The sequence below is a fragment of the Cercospora kikuchii genome, assembly GCF_019650295.1.
Source record: "Cercospora kikuchii DNA, contig_00006, whole genome shotgun sequence".
NCBI classification, from domain to species: domain Eukaryota; kingdom Fungi; phylum Ascomycota; class Dothideomycetes; order Mycosphaerellales; family Mycosphaerellaceae; genus Cercospora; species Cercospora kikuchii.
The window spans coordinates 3,004,146-3,019,545 of record NW_025408587.1 but is presented as its reverse complement, the minus strand read 5'-3'; the positions used below and the strand labels follow the sequence as shown (position 1 = coordinate 3,019,545).

The 15,400-nt window shown below is 52.2% G+C and overlaps 8 protein-coding genes across 8 annotated transcripts; 4 read left to right on the top strand and 4 right to left on the bottom strand.

The window, feature by feature from the left end:
• Window positions 1-1,040: 1,040 nt before the first annotated feature.
• On the bottom strand, window positions 1,041-2,027 carry CKM354_001010000 (uncharacterized protein; the record flags this gene model as incomplete). Its single annotated transcript, XM_044805550.1, has 1 exon — window positions 1,041-2,027. The coding sequence occupies one exon, from the start codon at window positions 2,025-2,027 to the stop codon at window positions 1,041-1,043; it is 987 nt and encodes a 328-aa protein (XP_044661485.1).
• A 994-nt stretch (window positions 2,028-3,021) lies between these two features.
• On the bottom strand, window positions 3,022-3,571 carry CKM354_001009900 (uncharacterized protein; the record flags this gene model as incomplete). The annotated part of the gene is made up of 2 exons (XM_044805549.1): window positions 3,022-3,263; window positions 3,322-3,571. 2 exons carry the CDS (start codon window positions 3,569-3,571, stop codon window positions 3,022-3,024), a joined length of 492 nt encoding a protein of 163 aa, XP_044661484.1.
• Window positions 3,572-4,666: 1,095 nt separating this feature from the next.
• Window positions 4,667-5,134, bottom strand: CKM354_001009800 (uncharacterized protein; the record flags this gene model as incomplete). The annotated part of the gene is made up of 1 exon (XM_044805548.1): window positions 4,667-5,134. The coding sequence occupies one exon, from the start codon at window positions 5,132-5,134 to the stop codon at window positions 4,667-4,669; it is 468 nt and encodes a 155-aa protein (XP_044661483.1).
• Window positions 5,135-6,774: 1,640 nt separating this feature from the next.
• On the top strand, window positions 6,775-7,973 carry CKM354_001009700 (uncharacterized protein; the record flags this gene model as incomplete). The annotated part of the gene is made up of 2 exons (XM_044805547.1): window positions 6,775-6,815; window positions 6,866-7,973. 2 exons carry the CDS (start codon window positions 6,775-6,777, stop codon window positions 7,971-7,973), a joined length of 1,149 nt encoding a protein of 382 aa, XP_044661482.1.
• Window positions 7,974-8,089: 116 nt separating this feature from the next.
• On the bottom strand, window positions 8,090-9,456 carry CKM354_001009600 (uncharacterized protein; the record flags this gene model as incomplete). The annotated part of the gene is made up of 2 exons (XM_044805546.1): window positions 8,090-9,330; window positions 9,405-9,456. The coding sequence occupies 2 exons, from the start codon at window positions 9,454-9,456 to the stop codon at window positions 8,090-8,092; spliced, it is 1,293 nt and encodes a 430-aa protein (XP_044661481.1).
• Window positions 9,457-9,837: 381 nt separating this feature from the next.
• Window positions 9,838-10,908, top strand: CKM354_001009500 (uncharacterized protein; the record flags this gene model as incomplete). The annotated part of the gene is made up of 1 exon (XM_044805545.1): window positions 9,838-10,908. One exon carries the CDS (start codon window positions 9,838-9,840, stop codon window positions 10,906-10,908), a length of 1,071 nt encoding a protein of 356 aa, XP_044661480.1.
• Window positions 10,909-12,464: 1,556 nt separating this feature from the next.
• CKM354_001009400 (uncharacterized protein) lies at window positions 12,465-13,494 on the top strand (the record flags this gene model as incomplete). Its single annotated transcript, XM_044805544.1, has 3 exons — window positions 12,465-12,784; window positions 12,842-13,014; window positions 13,070-13,494. The coding sequence occupies 3 exons, from the start codon at window positions 12,465-12,467 to the stop codon at window positions 13,492-13,494; spliced, it is 918 nt and encodes a 305-aa protein (XP_044661479.1).
• A 612-nt stretch (window positions 13,495-14,106) lies between these two features.
• Window positions 14,107-15,081, top strand: CKM354_001009300 (uncharacterized protein; the record flags this gene model as incomplete). Its single annotated transcript, XM_044805543.1, has 5 exons — window positions 14,107-14,203; window positions 14,275-14,467; window positions 14,527-14,574; window positions 14,632-14,903; window positions 14,963-15,081. 5 exons carry the CDS (start codon window positions 14,107-14,109, stop codon window positions 15,079-15,081), a joined length of 729 nt encoding a protein of 242 aa, XP_044661478.1.
• Window positions 15,082-15,400: the final 319 nt, after the last annotated feature.

The window sequence follows — 15,400 nt, the reverse complement described above, 5'->3', positions numbered from 1 at the left end:
GCAGCTTTGCGATCAGTGGCTATGTGAAGCCGCCCCGAAAAGCGTTGGTACTGTGTCCTCTGCCACAACTACGAGCGGCTATGAAGAAGCGAACAGGTCTGCAGACTTGGTAATCAGAAAGTTGTCCCTTTTACAATGACCAGCACAGCATGATTCAGACCACAGATACCCAGCTGAGTGGCATGTATCTTTAGCTGGACCTCACAGAAACGCAATCCGATGGCTCTGGAACATGTTCAAGGCGCTACACTTGCTACGACTGCCAGTGAACTGGAGCATAGGGCAGTTCGAATCGTGGAACATTGATTCATTCTGCATCAGTCAACCGAGAAACTCATTCTTGCAGAACAATATCGTCCACTAGCTACAGCGCAACTTCCGGCTATGTTCGAATCTATCCACTGCCTAGTTCTCAAGTGTCACGCGAGGCCATAAGCCACGCAGCACACACCCGCAGACCCGCTGGCCTCGGATATCACGCATGGAATTTCGTTGTCCTCTTCGAGCGCAAATGCCACACCAGACTCACCAGGAAGCCAGGCTGATGCGCCCAACCCTCAATCGACCAAGCAGCAGACTAACTGCTTCGCGTATACTCATTACGTCACAGAGCCGCACCAGCTCGGCCACGTTTGCTTCTGCATGGGCATTGATGCTCACTGAACGCGGTGCAAATCCGCGTGAAAGCAGTGTATAGGGACGGAGACTTCTTCATAGCGCTCTGCTCGCTGCTGTTACGAATCTCCCCAGCCGCATTCCGCGATCCTCAGACTGAGAATCACGGAACCCGGTTATGTTCCATGGCGGAAAAAATTACTTGCGCCTGCTCCGAGTATGTGAGACCAAATGGCACAGATAGATGAAGTACCTCTCGTTCAGGAACGCTGCGTTGGCCGCCGTTTACTACCTCGTGATGCGTTCGCAAGAGCCTCGTAGTGCATTCATAGAAAGCCAATAGGAGGTGCAATGCATATCATGATCGATACCCGCTTTGAGCATCACCGCAGTGTCCACATCTGGGTCAAGACCACTCAGAGTGGCTAGTCAACAGTACTCATCAGCCCCATCATCCTGAGATAGTACTGCTCCAAGGCCACAGAGCCGTTGTCACGCCCGTGGATATTAGCATACTCAGCACGATCAAATTCCCACAACATGGTCGATCCTCCAATACTAAAGCCCCAATACCAACGATTGTTTTTGAGCCATGGTCCAGACGAGTTTTTCAGAGTCTCTACCAAGTTCCGTTCTTGCAGCAGTCGAGCGGATATGTGAGCTCTTTCAGTAGAAAGTCGTCCTGGCCGGCGTTGCCTTTGGCCGTGAGATTCGAACTTCCAGCGGCGTAAATCGCCAACATTTGCCGTCACCGTGTTGTTCTGTATGATGTGAATCATTTTCGCAGTGTCGAACAGTAGTCCGAGGTCTGGATCTCCTTGCAGCAGAACAAACATCCACATCAATGCGATAGTAGAGACGACGGTGTTGCTATCACCTCCAATGTCGATGTGAGATCCGCGGAACCAGCATTGTCGCATCCTTGAACGTACAAGCGACCACAGCTCCTGATCCTCCCAGAGATCGACCGGAAACACAGTATGGTCCTCGTCGAGCGCCATTGCGTGGCAGACTTTGCGAATAGTTCCGATGCGCTTTCTGCCAAAGCGCAGCTTCGTATTTGAGCTTGGAGTCAGTTCGTAGGAAGAAGACGCTCCCAGCGTTGCATTCGTGTCGAACACAGCACATGTGTCTACTCGGAGAGGGTATGTGAGCACGTGCTCGAACTGTGCTCGTAGACGCCGCACGCCTTCATTGGCTTGCGCGTCGTTCTCTTGTTCGCGCCATCCGACCCAATGCTCAAACATCATGTCGACAAGTTCCATATAACGCTGGTTGACCAAGCCCAGGTCCGTGATCATGAGCACGAGCACACGAGCGGCATGTGCTCCTTCCGAGAATCCTGCCAGCACGATCTTGTCGCTAGAAGTGGCGCCGTGATCACAAAGCCACCGATAAGCGTCTTCGAGCATGTTTTTCACGCCTGATATTTGTTGGCATCCATGGACGAACTACCAGAAACACGCGTCTATGCACATACCAGCTGTAACTGCTGCCTCCTGTATCTCCTTAGCATCTGCTGTACTATAACAGCAAGCGGCTGACAGATACAGCTTGTGTACCAATGCGCCATTTCCGGCCGTATTCGTCACAAGCCCATGCAAGAGCTGCACGTTAGTAGCGTACGACAGTGTCTCGGACGTGTTCCTTCGAGGCAGCATTCCGTCCAGGCTGATGAAGAAGTATCGACCTTCTGTCGAGCTCTGCGGTGTCGATACAACTACGGGTGGTTCAGTGATCGACTCTGGAGCATTACTCGTTATCTCCGCAGTCTGTGTCGCATGCGCAATGCGCAGATTTGTGTTTTCGTCATCATCGCGTGTTATATCGATGGTCTGCCTAGATTGTGTGACGCAAACATTAACGTTCCAGTGTTCTGGTATGGTGCTGTCGAGTCTAGGCCTTACACTAGCTTGATGTTTGACATCGTCCAAGAGGTGCGAGGGAAGAGTGTAAGTGTATCTGCATCGCACCTCGAAAGTGCGCGTGCATAGCGATCTTCGGTCAGGCTTATAAGCCGTCGACAAGACTTTGGAGCTTTACTACGCGAGACGAGCTTACCATCGATCCTACTTTGCGAGCTATAAGCCACACAGGAGTCAGGCAACTGAGCCAGTCCATTTATTGCAGGGATGCAAAGTCGCGTGTCCAATGCAAGGACACCACGTCTTGCGAGGCTGATCTTTGAGGAAGCGTTTGTATGCCACATGTGTATATCTGTATGCCATGCGGATGGTGTATGATCATGTGTAGGACTTCGATCCCCTGTGTTTGGTCTGCACAGCGGTATTGGGATTAAGCTGAAGGATACCACTTTTCTTGTCTTTGTTATACAATAACTGTGAAACTTCTGAATGCCTCTACCAGTGCATGTCCTGTACATATTTTCGTTCTTCCTGCCAACGTCTAGTTCGATGGGTTGTAGCTGGAAGCAGCAATAACCCATTCAACTCTAACCTGGGAGCCACCAGAAGGAGTGTTGCAGTCAACCTCACCCTCGGCAGAAACGACTTGGCCGAACTGACCCTTGCACGAAACTTGACCACTCTGCTGGAAGTTGTTGACAGAGTCTCTCACAAGGTCAGCCAAGTCGGCACCACCAACCAATCCGTCCTTGGAACCAGCGATGACACGAACGCTGAAAGCACCTGCAATATATCATTAGCTGCTATCCACATTCAAATGCTGAAAGATCGCAATGCTTACATGTTCCTTGTGTTGAAAGACGAGCCCAGCTCTTCGACACCGACCAGGTCTGGCTTGTGTCAAGGCCGCTGACGAGATCAGTGCAATCTTGAGCGTTTGCTTGTGGAATGTCGAGGTCTGCTCCGTTGTTGAAGGTCGACGCATCGCACATGTTGGATCCGGCAGAGCTGCCAGCGTTCTGTGGGAGAGCAATTGCTGATGCAGAGGCAGCGCAGAGCGCGACTGCGGCGGTAGCGACGTTAAAAAGCATTTTGATGGATGTCTGGGTTCTTGCTGTTGGTATTGGAGAGAAGGGTTTGGTTGAAGCTGGCAATGTGTGTCTTGTTGAGGTGAAAGTTCGAAGGAGAAGGATGAGCAGTACTTGAATTGGTTTATATCTTGTACGGCGAGAGCGGATGAAGCCAGATCATGAGCTCAATGTCACTATATTTACTGAGACATTCGTATGTTGTGCAAGGGGTCGCGATGGCTGAAACCGCACTCCTGGGTTCTTGAAAAGTCTCTGCCGGCAGTTAGGGGTGGCTGTACAGAAGCCGAAATGACTGTTTGCGCGTGCCCATGCTATAGTGCTTACCCGTCTGAGGGACCGCACATTCGCATTGGAACGCAGCATACTGCGTTGTTCTTGCAGACATTCGGGAACGAGTTGAGATCGGCTTGGAGCAGGACCTGCTAAGTGCTATTGCAGAGTGCCAAAATCAACAGTGTCGTTGTAGCCAGTATGTGGTGGTACGCAGCGAAGCAGAAGAACGGCTTCAAACGGAAGTACCAGCATCAATTTTAAAATGAGTCTGTAGTCGTGTTCTTGGAACCAGGACGTAGTCAGCACTAAGCACGACCCGTAGATTTTCCAGCTGCGCTATAGAGAGTAGCGGAAGCTTAAAGTAGGAGCGGCCGCTCAGCTGCCAATAGTCAAATAAGGTATACTAGGGCAAACCTGGAAGCCGGGTATTGTGGTCTGGATTCTGCTATTGTAGGAGTACAATGAGGTCCAGGCATGTGGTCGTGGCATAGCTGCGCCTCAACGATCAGCACTTGACGCAGTAACAGGCGATAGCAGGCGAGGGCAGCGGACGTCGTGTCAAACGAACATAGGGATCCAGAAGGTTCGATGCACACTCTTTTGAGATGGTGTCTCGCCGTCTGGATCATCCTTTCGCATCATCGTTGCGATTGGAGACGACTTGCCCTGCCTTGTCAACAAACACTTGTGTTTCGTCGCAAGACCCCACGACAGACCAGACAATAGCCACGCGGCAGGAACGTGGTAAGCATGGGGATCCTTCACGATCGCAGCTAAGACGTAGGTCCTTTTATTTCGAGCAGTGCTGCGGTAAGCTTGGGTCTACTTCTCCACTTGATGCAGGCCTCGCGATGAGCTGCGTTCCAACACTTCCAGCATCCGTGTCCTTCCCAAGAAGCTGGCCCAGCCGGATACGGACGACTCAAAAGTGTCGTCTGTAATGCTGTGATCGACGGCCATACTGCGCAGCACTGAATCGGCCAATTCTTCATCGTTGCGTTGGACAGCGATATGCAAAGCTGTTGCGCCGTTTTGACCAGCCTTCCGATTCACTATTTGTGGCTGTTGCTCAATCAGTTGCTTTGCCTGATCCTTCCAGCCGAGGTCCCACAGAGAAACAATGTCAGCAGTTGCACCATGATCAATTAGCCATCGTACAGACTCCGGACGTTCGAAAAGCACAGCCAATTCGATCGCGGTCAATCCATCCGCCGTTCTGCTTTCCATGTCTTGCTCAATGACGCTGCCTCCAACATTCATCGAATCAAGCTGACCTACATTCCCGAGCATTACTGCCTCCAGAAAACAAACCTGCTCTTTACTTGGCTTGGTCGCATCCTTGAAAGTGGTCGGTAGGTGCCAACTCCATCCGTCACCAATACTTTGAAACCCTCTCCCACGGTAGACACCCCGGGCTTCCGGTGTCGCATTCAGGTAAACGTACCTCACGCCTGCAGCCTTGGCGAATTGTACAGCTCGTATCGTTAACGCGGTCCCAATACCTTTTCGGCGATGGACAGCGTCCACTTCCATATCAAAGAGGCCTCCAATTCCGTGCGACCCGCGGGTGAAGTTCAAGACACAGGCCCCGATGATTTGTGCATCTCGGAAGGCCGCGATGCGATGCAATTCTTCTGGGTGTTCAGCAATCACCTGATCGACAGTCTGAATTTGATGCTCTGCTGAAGCGACCCTCGCAGCGACTCTCACATCAGCCTCAGCAGCAGCGGAAGGTACGCTGCTCATCTCGATCGGCTTGTGGAGGTCACACCACATCCAATGAGGTCGCCAATTCGGGCTCGCCCCTCTGGCAAGCAGTTTCGCACCAAGTTCTGTAGGCACTTCCATGGAAAGGTAGTAGAGAATGACAGGCTTCGGATCAGACCGCTGGCGATACCAGTCCAGCATTTCATCTAGCTGCGCACCTTCCGTATTTGCGGATGCTGAAGGTAATGTTGCATACTCCGGTGTTGCGAGGATCTTTCCAATGTGTTTTGTGTTTAGCTCCGACCCTGCCTCCGAAGCAGACGCCAGCCTTTCATACCATGCATTGGCATTTTGTCGGATGGCTTTCCATTGCTGCTCTTCATCCAGGTCGGCCAAGAGAAAGGTCAATTCAGCCATTCAGTCTAGGTTTCTGTCGCCGTTCGATATAGCGGTCCAGCGGAGGTGCTTCTTCAAGAACACGGCTCAGGTGGCATACCTCGCATTCGCATCGTCTGTCTGTTGGAAGTTCCCGTTACGGGTCTTTTGTGTGAGTCGAGCTTCGAAGCTGCTGCCCTGTATTTCCCCAGGATTGCTGCGCAAGTGTCTCAGCCTACAGATAGACATGCTGTTGCTCGCCGTTGACATGATGATGTTCAACGACGAATGTTGGAACTGGGAGTGTTGTTGTCCTTGGTCTTGGCAGAAAGCGCGGACCTCTTCCCGAGCCGAAGTGACACAACATCGTCCTCTGCACTTCATTGTTCCAGCAGACTGCCCATTGTCTGATCTCGCATCCTGACAGCACTATACCGGCCAGAATGAAGCACTATCGATGCTTTCATGCCCCCATTGGCGAAATAGCCACGCCGGCGACAAGACTACTGCGCGCTGCTGCACGAGCTATGAGCTGTCAACGGTGGGGACTTCGGCAGTCTGCGCAAATGCAGCACCTGGTGAACCTTGGGACTGCATATGTAAGACCGGGCGCTGCGCCGCGGTAGACGTATTTGCAATGCCCAGTTATAGTATGAGGCGGTGAGTATTGCTCTTTTCATTCACCTCGTCCTCAAAACTGCCCAAAGGAGCGTACTATTCTGGCGAAGCAGGTGGCGAGCACTTCAGCTGCTTGAAATCAGACCACAGTACAGTCAGAGGTCTTAAAGCTACACAGTGGACTCATCTTTCCTGGTACCTGCAAAAGCGAGGGGAAAGGAAGCAACACAATGTCAACAATGGACGAGAGCTTCGTAGACGTGGAACACCCGTAAGCCAATTCCTATCCTCCTATCCCGGCAAAAGCCTCACATCGTGCAGAGCCGAATCCCACGACCCTCACAGAGATCCCTCCTCCCTCTCGAGCTACGAATGGACCTATCTCAATGGCCGCCGCTACGCCTCCAGCTCCCTCGGCCATTACTACATGCCCAACGACGAGCCCGAAATCCAACGCCTCAACGAGCAACACTGCATCCTGACCCAAGTCAAAGGCGACAAACTTCACTTTGTACCTCTACCCTCACCAAACAATCGACCTCTCCGAATCCTCGACATAGGTTGCGGCAGCGGAATCTGGTGTCTCGAAATGGCAGACAAATACCCAGACGCAAAGATCACAGGCATGGACGTCAGCCCCATTCAGCCTACAAAGAATAAACCTGAGAACGTGGGATGGATCGTACAAGATATGGAGAGTGACTGGCCGTTCCCATCAGAGCAAGAAGATGGATCAGAAGGATACTTTGACCTGATACATTTGAGTCTCGTACACGGCTGTGTAGCAGACTGGGACAAATTCATGCAAAAGGTCATCAAACATCTGGTACCGGGAGGATGGGTGGAACATCAAGAGTTTTCGCTCTGCAGACAGTACATGCTAGACGGGCAAGGGCAAAAGATCGACATGGGAGAAGATGTGAACAAGTTCCTGCCATTTTTCAGATGGAATCGGTTGATGGAGCAAGCAGCGGAGAAGAGAGGGAGACAATTGCAACTGGGACCTCATCTGAAGGAGTTTCAAGAAAGAGCAGGGCTGGTGAGCGTAAAAGAGAGGGTTTTTGCGCACAAATGGGGTACCTGGGTGGAGGATCCGCAAGAGCGAGAGCTGGGCGAGAGGACAATGCTGAGTACGATGACCGGAATGGAAGGCTTCACGACTGCGATGTTCACAACATCACTCGGCTGGAGCTTGGAAGATACAAAGGCTTTCATTGTGGATATCAAGCAGAACATGCGGGACGACTCGATTCGGAAAGTCATCGATTTGCATGTTGTATGCGGGCAGAAGCCAGGTCTACGTACAAAGTCGAAGACTGCGAACAACGAGAGTGGCAAGACATCGCCGTTGCTCTCAATCGGAACTGGCGTCCTGGTCGCGGCAGGTGCGGCGTCTTTGTTCTCTTTGTGGTTGGCCCGAAGGCGATAGTACCCAGTCCCGCTGTGCCCGACACTCCGTCCTACTCGCTGCGATCGTCGAAGTTTGGCCTCAGAGTCTACTTGTCAGGCGGCAGTCGAATTGCTAGTGTCGCATACCGCATCGATCTACCAAATGGTGATCGAATCCAGGATCGCAGCTTTGCGGAGTGGCGTCAACTTCTTCTCGCCCTGCATCACTTCCTTCATTAAAGATACCAGGCGTCGAGAGCGGCCGTAGTAGGCGAATTCAAGGTTATCGGGCAACTTTGGCAACTCGAATAGCTCGAACAACAATGCGCCAACCTCGTCCCCTTGGTTGAATGGAGAATCTTGTGGCAAGGCGTCATCTCCATTCGCACCATCGTGGGTGCTTATTGACGCCCCCTGGACCATGGCGGGCTGTGCAAGGTAGCTTTCAACTCTGTCGGTACTGTCTTGAACGTCCGCCAGTGAACGCCACGGATTTCGAAACTGAGGTTGCTCTTTGCGCCGCACCTCGGTCCAGGAAGCCTCCTCGCGCTTGCGCTCCTCCAACGCAGCTCTGACTGTCGCAAGGGCGTGTCCGTGGAGTCTCGCGCCATTGCGCATGTCGGCAATGTATTCATCTACATCCTCGTTTGCTTTCGCCGACAGGTAATGACTCCTTTCAAGCTGGGACAGCACACCGGCAAGCTTGAATTTCGACGGCGATCTGCAGCCCACGCAACCGAGACTTTCGCCCCGCTCATGACAGCGCGTGCCTTCAAAAGCACCAGCAGCTATCTTCTGGAATAGCGCCGAGCTGCACTGCTCTCTCGAGACCCCAAATAGCTCATGTGTAATGTGCAGTTCAAGAATGAATTCCAGTTTGCCGACGCCTATCCGGCCGAATTGGGAATGACGCAACCCCTCGCGCAACATGTGGAGAGCATGTAGCCCGGCGGCGGCCGACATGACTGCTGAGCATCGATTCTCCTGCGGAACCTCTGGACCCGGCTGCCATCGCTCAATCCAGTGTGCTGCAAAATCCTCCAGCTGGAGGACATGCAGCTCGCAGTGGCTCTGACAAATGCCATGAGATTTCGTGTAAGCGACCAGAGCGTTCAGGAAACCGCAGGGGTTCCCAGCTTCATCCACCGCGTCAACATCGTACTCGATATGGCTCTTGATGAACTCGTCGAACTTCTTGCGCGCTTGGGCTATGCTCGGCGCAGCGCAGATGACCTGATTCGCAGGATTGTCGATGAGATCTCTCATGTACCGGTTCACACGTCGGCACTTCTGGATGTCCGTGACTGAGAGGTATGAGAGAACGTCGAGCTGGAGCTCTGGGGCTAGCATCTTGATGAAGTGCTCTTTGAACTTGATCTGCTTCGCTGGAGGCCTGCCTACAGATGGCCGGATTGTCAGCACGCGAGTCGAAATAGTGAACTGAAGCGGCAACTGCGCTCGATTGGCTTACCAGGCTCCTGGCGCTCTGCCTTGCGTTTGCGGCGCTTCTCGCTGTTCGTCATGTTTGTTGACACGCTGGACGGGCGATCGGTGATCTGGAAGAGCAACTTTCAGCTGCAGCTCTTTCCAAGCTCGGACTGGGCAGCGCCGTGGGTTGGAGTGTCTTGTGCAAAGAGTCGCGGAAGTTGTCAAGAGAATGGGACCATTGATGGGGCTGAGGAGTGGTTAGCAGATGAGGATGAAGTCGAGTTGGTGCGAAGAGTGAACGGCACGCAAAAGCGGGTCCGCCATTCACGCGCTTGCCGAAGCCGCGCTTCACTGCACCTCTGTACCAAGGACACCAACCCGCTTCTCTTCCCTGCACCTCATGGACTCGCAAGAAGTGCGCCTCAAAGGACCACGGCGCATCAACACGGAGCAGCGCCCGTGACACCGCCGCGACGATGGGTTCCAACAGCTCGCGCATCGAACAAGACCACAACATCGAAGACATCCACTCGTCACAACCCGCCAGCCCAGTTATCCCACACTCCAATGACTCTGACCTCGCACACATCCCACAACTGCTTCTCAACAGTGCCGTGAACACATGCGACCGTCCCGATTCTCCCACCACGCTGCTCGACCTCCCTCCGGAAATTCAGCTTCGAGTCCTGTTGATGTTGCCGGCGCGAGATATTCAAAGGTGTCGCCGCATCAGTGGCCACTTTCACGAGCTCATCGACGCGACCGAGAACCACAGCCTTTTCCTGAAGCCGGGCATCAACTACGCGCTCCAGCGTCTGAATGACTCGATCGCCGCCTTCTGTGATTATCACACGCATGAGCTCGCCAAGGACGGCACTCCGACATCATTTCTCCGCGCATTAGGGTTCTTTTTCGACAATGTGCTTCACGACGATGACTTCCTCGAAGATTGGGACGACGAGGACATTGAAAAATACAACTGGTTTGGCAAGATGTTCTGGGATCATTGGCATGCCCGCGCAAACCCGCAAGACATTCCGCTTTCGGGCGAGGAATTGGAAACCCTGTGGCCCATCACTTTGCATTTCTACGCGGCTGCGTCATACGAGTCCAACCCGCGGTCTCCGAAGGAGAACTGGACCTACGACCAGACGAAGCTCCTTCTTTATCATATGGACACTGCACACTATTTGTTCGGCGCTACAACAGCTGAGCAGATTCTGAAAATGTTCCGTGCTGCGGAGAAGAACGAGGTTGAGGGTCGTGCCATTTGTCACGTTGCTCCTCAGCCACCGAAGTACAGGTTGGTCAGAGTTCCGACTACCGGGAAGTACGAGGATGACGGCAAATATTACAAGAGGTGTCAAGCTACGGTCAGCAAGTTGGTGGACTTGCTCCACGTCCCATCTTTGCCACACACTGCACCCGTCACCTACTGCACGAAATCACGTTGGGCCTGGATTTTGATCAAGCTGGCACTTGAGGATGGAGAAGTTCTGAGTCCGATCAAGCGTGCAGCTCTGCTGGAAGAATTGATCATTGGATAGCGCTGGAAGATGCAGGTATTTGAATATTGCGAAATCCCCGGCGTGAATCCCTTCGGGCGAGATATGGTTGGGCAAGAGGAAGTTGCATCGACCCGTGCAGGGAAGTTGACGAATGCTGTTGGAAGCAGCTGGGCAAACTCAGCGCGTGCGACTGATGTGGAAGCAGACCGGCGGCCTCGACGCTGTGGCTTCACGGCGGATGCGCAGTCGGGAGACGAATGCTGCGCAGAAGGCGGAAAAACAAGTGCATCATTTGCGTAGAAAGCAGCTGTTCCTCGGCCTGCTGCGTTGAACCTACGTTGCTGAGTATCTGTGTCACGTAGGACTTGGACCAATAAGATTAATGTCTGATAAGACGCACAGTCTCCAACCCCGTTCATGCGATGTCCTAGGGACAACTCGGCAGGAAGCCCTAACAACCTTGACCATGCGCGCGAGGTGCTTTCGTAACTTTGTGCTCGAAAAGTAACGCAAGGCGGACTTATCTCTGTTCCGAAGTTCCACGTCCGGTGTTCCTCTTCTCTAGACAAGATGCCCTCAATGTACACTACAAAGAACATAAAGCGCCTTGCAAGGCCGTCCTTCTTCGGCATATACTGGAGCAGGCTCGAAGTCCCGTTCGGGAACAACATCTCACGGAAAGCTAGAACTAGGGCAGGGAAGCGCGAAATCATATTCGAAAACAAGCCCTCACGGAACGCTAGGGCAGACTGTGCGAAATCCTATTCGGAAACAAGCCCTCACAGAATACTCGGGCCCGAACCTGAGCTCGTCCTCGTAGCTGGTTCCTGCAGAGCGTAAACGGGCGCCATGTTCGAGACTGCTCCTGTAGAACACGTTCTACCCGTTGGTGATATTCTTGGTGCAGCTTGATGATGATCACTAATGCATCACGATGTGTTGGTAAGCGCTGGGTTCTTATGAGCGCTTTGCGTGCGTAACTTTCTGGCTCCCATGTGCTGCACGCACGACAGTATAAGCCGAAGCAGCCGTGTCCGAACTGTACTTCTCCGCTAATTGTTGGTTCAGACTATTTTGCACCAACTTTGACAAAACGCTCTCAGCCATCTTTCTGGCCTTTGAGATGTTAGCTGGAGCGAGTGCTGGCCGAACAGGTTCTCCGACACCCCAGGACACAACTCATGATCTGTCCTGATTTTTGCCTTGAGAACATGAGCCTTTCGATCCCGTCGTGGCTACCTGATCACGATGTGTGGAAGCGCGTTCTGGAACATAGTTTGACAGGGTTGTACGGAGGGTTTCGTATAACACCGTAAGACGACTGTACTTGGACTGACAGCAACAGCTCTTTCTACAGACCAAAGACCACTGCCAAGAAAAGCGACTGCACATGTTTACACAAGCTCGAACTCAAGCTCATATTTAGCAGTAGCAAGATAAAGCTTGAGTATATCACCGCCCGATAGAAGCCGTAGGATGTAATCAGGTAAGCAATGGGAACTATATGAAGGCAGTCTTGAACCACAAGCAGGGACCACAGCTCGACAGAACACATTACACTCCGACTCACAAGCCACTCAATCGCCAGAATCAAAATGTTGTATACCATCCCCACAGCGCTCATCCTGTTCGCGAGTTTGTCCGCAGCATCGCCAGCTTTACGACAAGACATGCCAACAATGAACAAGGCTGGCATTCAGATTGCAGCAAGAAACGACGAGTTGATGCTCTCTACAGACGCCGCAAGCAATACACTCAACACGAATGCCGCCTGCGATGATTTCGGCAAGATTCAAGCTGCAGGCTATACTCTCACCAACAACATTTGGGGTCGGAAGAAAGGAGTAACCTTGGTCGGGAGTCAATGTGTCAACGTCAATAGTATCAAGGGCAATCAGGTCGCATGGACCGCCGAGTGAGTAGTCCTATACATGGTTCGAGGAAGCGACCAGGAACTTACCAGCTTGAAAAGCTTCGCGTGGTTGAAAGGCGACGGAGGTGTGAAGTCGTTCCCAAACATGCAACTCAATCGAAACCCGATCCCACTGTCGAATATTAGGAGCATGCGGACGACATTCAATTGGGACCTCTACTGCAACCCCAAGTCGCCCATTGAAGCTAGTATGGTCTATGACCTGTGGCTCGGTAAGTCCTAACATCATGATCAACCGATCATGTTCGTCTGCTAACATTCATACAGGACCCACGAACGACGTGAACAACAAAAAGAACGAAGTCATGGTCTGGACAGGCGCTCGTGGCGGTGCTGGTCCGCTTACAACCGACTACGTGAACTGGGAACCCTACCGTAAGAACGTGCAGGTACCTGGCATCTTGGGCCTTTGGGATTTGTACAAAGGTTCGAACGGTGATGTGACTGTCCATTCTTTCGTTGCAGCGAGTGGCAGGGGCAGAGGCAAGGGAAATTGGGTCGAAAGAACGAAGTTCACCGGTAACTTGGTCGACTTTCTAAAGTACATGACGGGAACCTTGAAGGAGATTCCGGCAAATTACTACTTGGTCCAAAGTCAAGCCGGGGCTGAGTTGACATACGGCGGTCGGAATCCAGCCGGGAGTCGCAGCTGCAAGTTTGCGGTCAATCAATTTGATCTGGAGGTCTCTTAAGCAGTGCATGCGTCCAAGTTGAAGGAGTGGCAGTAGTCTTCTGCAAAGTGTTCGTAACGCTCACCTATAGACTAGATGTCATGTCGTGGCGATAATTTGCATGGCGTCATCTGAATTGTATTTATGTCATAAGGTGAAAGATGGAAGGCGTTTGCTGTGGGCGACTGCATGCGGAAGCAACTTCCTCCACAGTTCGCTTTGAATGCGAGCCGATATAGTGCACTTCCTTATCCGCACTTTACAGTATGCTGACGTTGAAGCAGGCAGCACGATAACGGCCAATCGGACGACCCCAGAGTGGTACCCGCAGCGAGATACATTGAGACTGCAACAGTCGCGCGTTGTCGTACCGCTCGTGCTGCCCACCCGAGCCCCGCGTATTCGTATACTGCACCGCAATCTTGCACAAATCTCATCGCTTACCAATGGCAAAGTGCCGACTGGGCATCTAGCGGTCACCTCAACTTGTACAACTCTACTGATGATGAAACACAGATGACGCGGTACGCAGCACGCGGCACTATAGGCATGTTATATATACAGTCATTCATTGGGCGTGTTCTCGTCTAGCGACGCAACATCAAGCCACATTCTACGATTCACGAAATCAACATGAAGTTCGCAACTGCATTTACAATCTCGCAGGCTCCATTGGCATTCGGTCACGCTGATCGTCTCTCTCAATGGAGACCGGCTGGACCAAATGATCGTACGGCATTGCACCAGCAATCGATTCTTTTCATCGCTCGACACCTATTATACTGACACTCGCTCTAACAGTTCGTGGACCATGTCCAATGATGAACACCTTAGCCAACCATGGACTCCTGCCACACGATGGCAGGAATCTCACTCGAGAGGTCGTCCATGCGGCATTGTCTGAGGGACTCAACTTCGAGGCCAATCTGACAGACATCATGTTCGATCAAGCACTGCCAGCGAATCCGCAGCCGAACGCTACATGGTTTGACCTGTATGTCAAGGCATACCTATGCTCATTTGGGAACGATGCTAACGAGTGCCGCGTACCAGTGGTCAACTCAACGTACACAACGTCTTGGAGCACGATGCTAGCCTAAGGTGGGTCCAATAGCCTCCATATTGAGAGACGAAGCATGCTGAAAGTAAGCCTTGCAGTCGAAGAGATGCTTACTTCGGCAACAACCACATCTTCGACCAAGACGTATTCGATTTCACAAAGAAATTCTGGACTGCTCCCGTCATCGATCGCTACATGTTAGCGAACAGCAAGATCGCACGGCAAGTGCAGTCAAGATCGACCAACCCGACATACAAATTCACGGCCTCGGTGGAGAATTTCAGCATTGGCGAGCTGCTCGCTCCCGTCATTGCGTTTGGCGATCGTGTCAACGTGACAGTAGATCGGGATCTCGTGGTGTACTTCTTCGGTATGTTTCACATCGAAAAGATTGTTTCGCTGCCGACGCTGACTTGCTTGATCTTGCAGAAAACGAAAGACTTCCAACGGAACTGGGATGGAAGAGGCAATCCGAAAGTGTTGGACTCAAAGATATTATCCGCCTGTCAGGAATCTTTTCCAATGCGACGACACTGCTTACAGGTTAGCCGACTCCTGCATAACTTTCGAGCACGTCCATACAGCTGTTTGTATTGATGTTGCTCTGGATGGGAGAGTGGAAAGACTGCGAGACCAAACCCATGAATCTATGTAGAAGACGTAGATATGACACAACTTTCGTTCAATGCCACACTCCACGACCCATCATCGCATGTGCTCTTTGTCCACATTTACAAGCAGTACAGTACTGCGTAAAGTCTTGTTGGGAGTGTACATCTCGACACTGCTGCAGACGGACTTGTCGAGCCGAGCTGCGCAATTTCGTGGGACATTCGTGAGGCGGCCAGAAGCCCAGGCTCAAGCAAC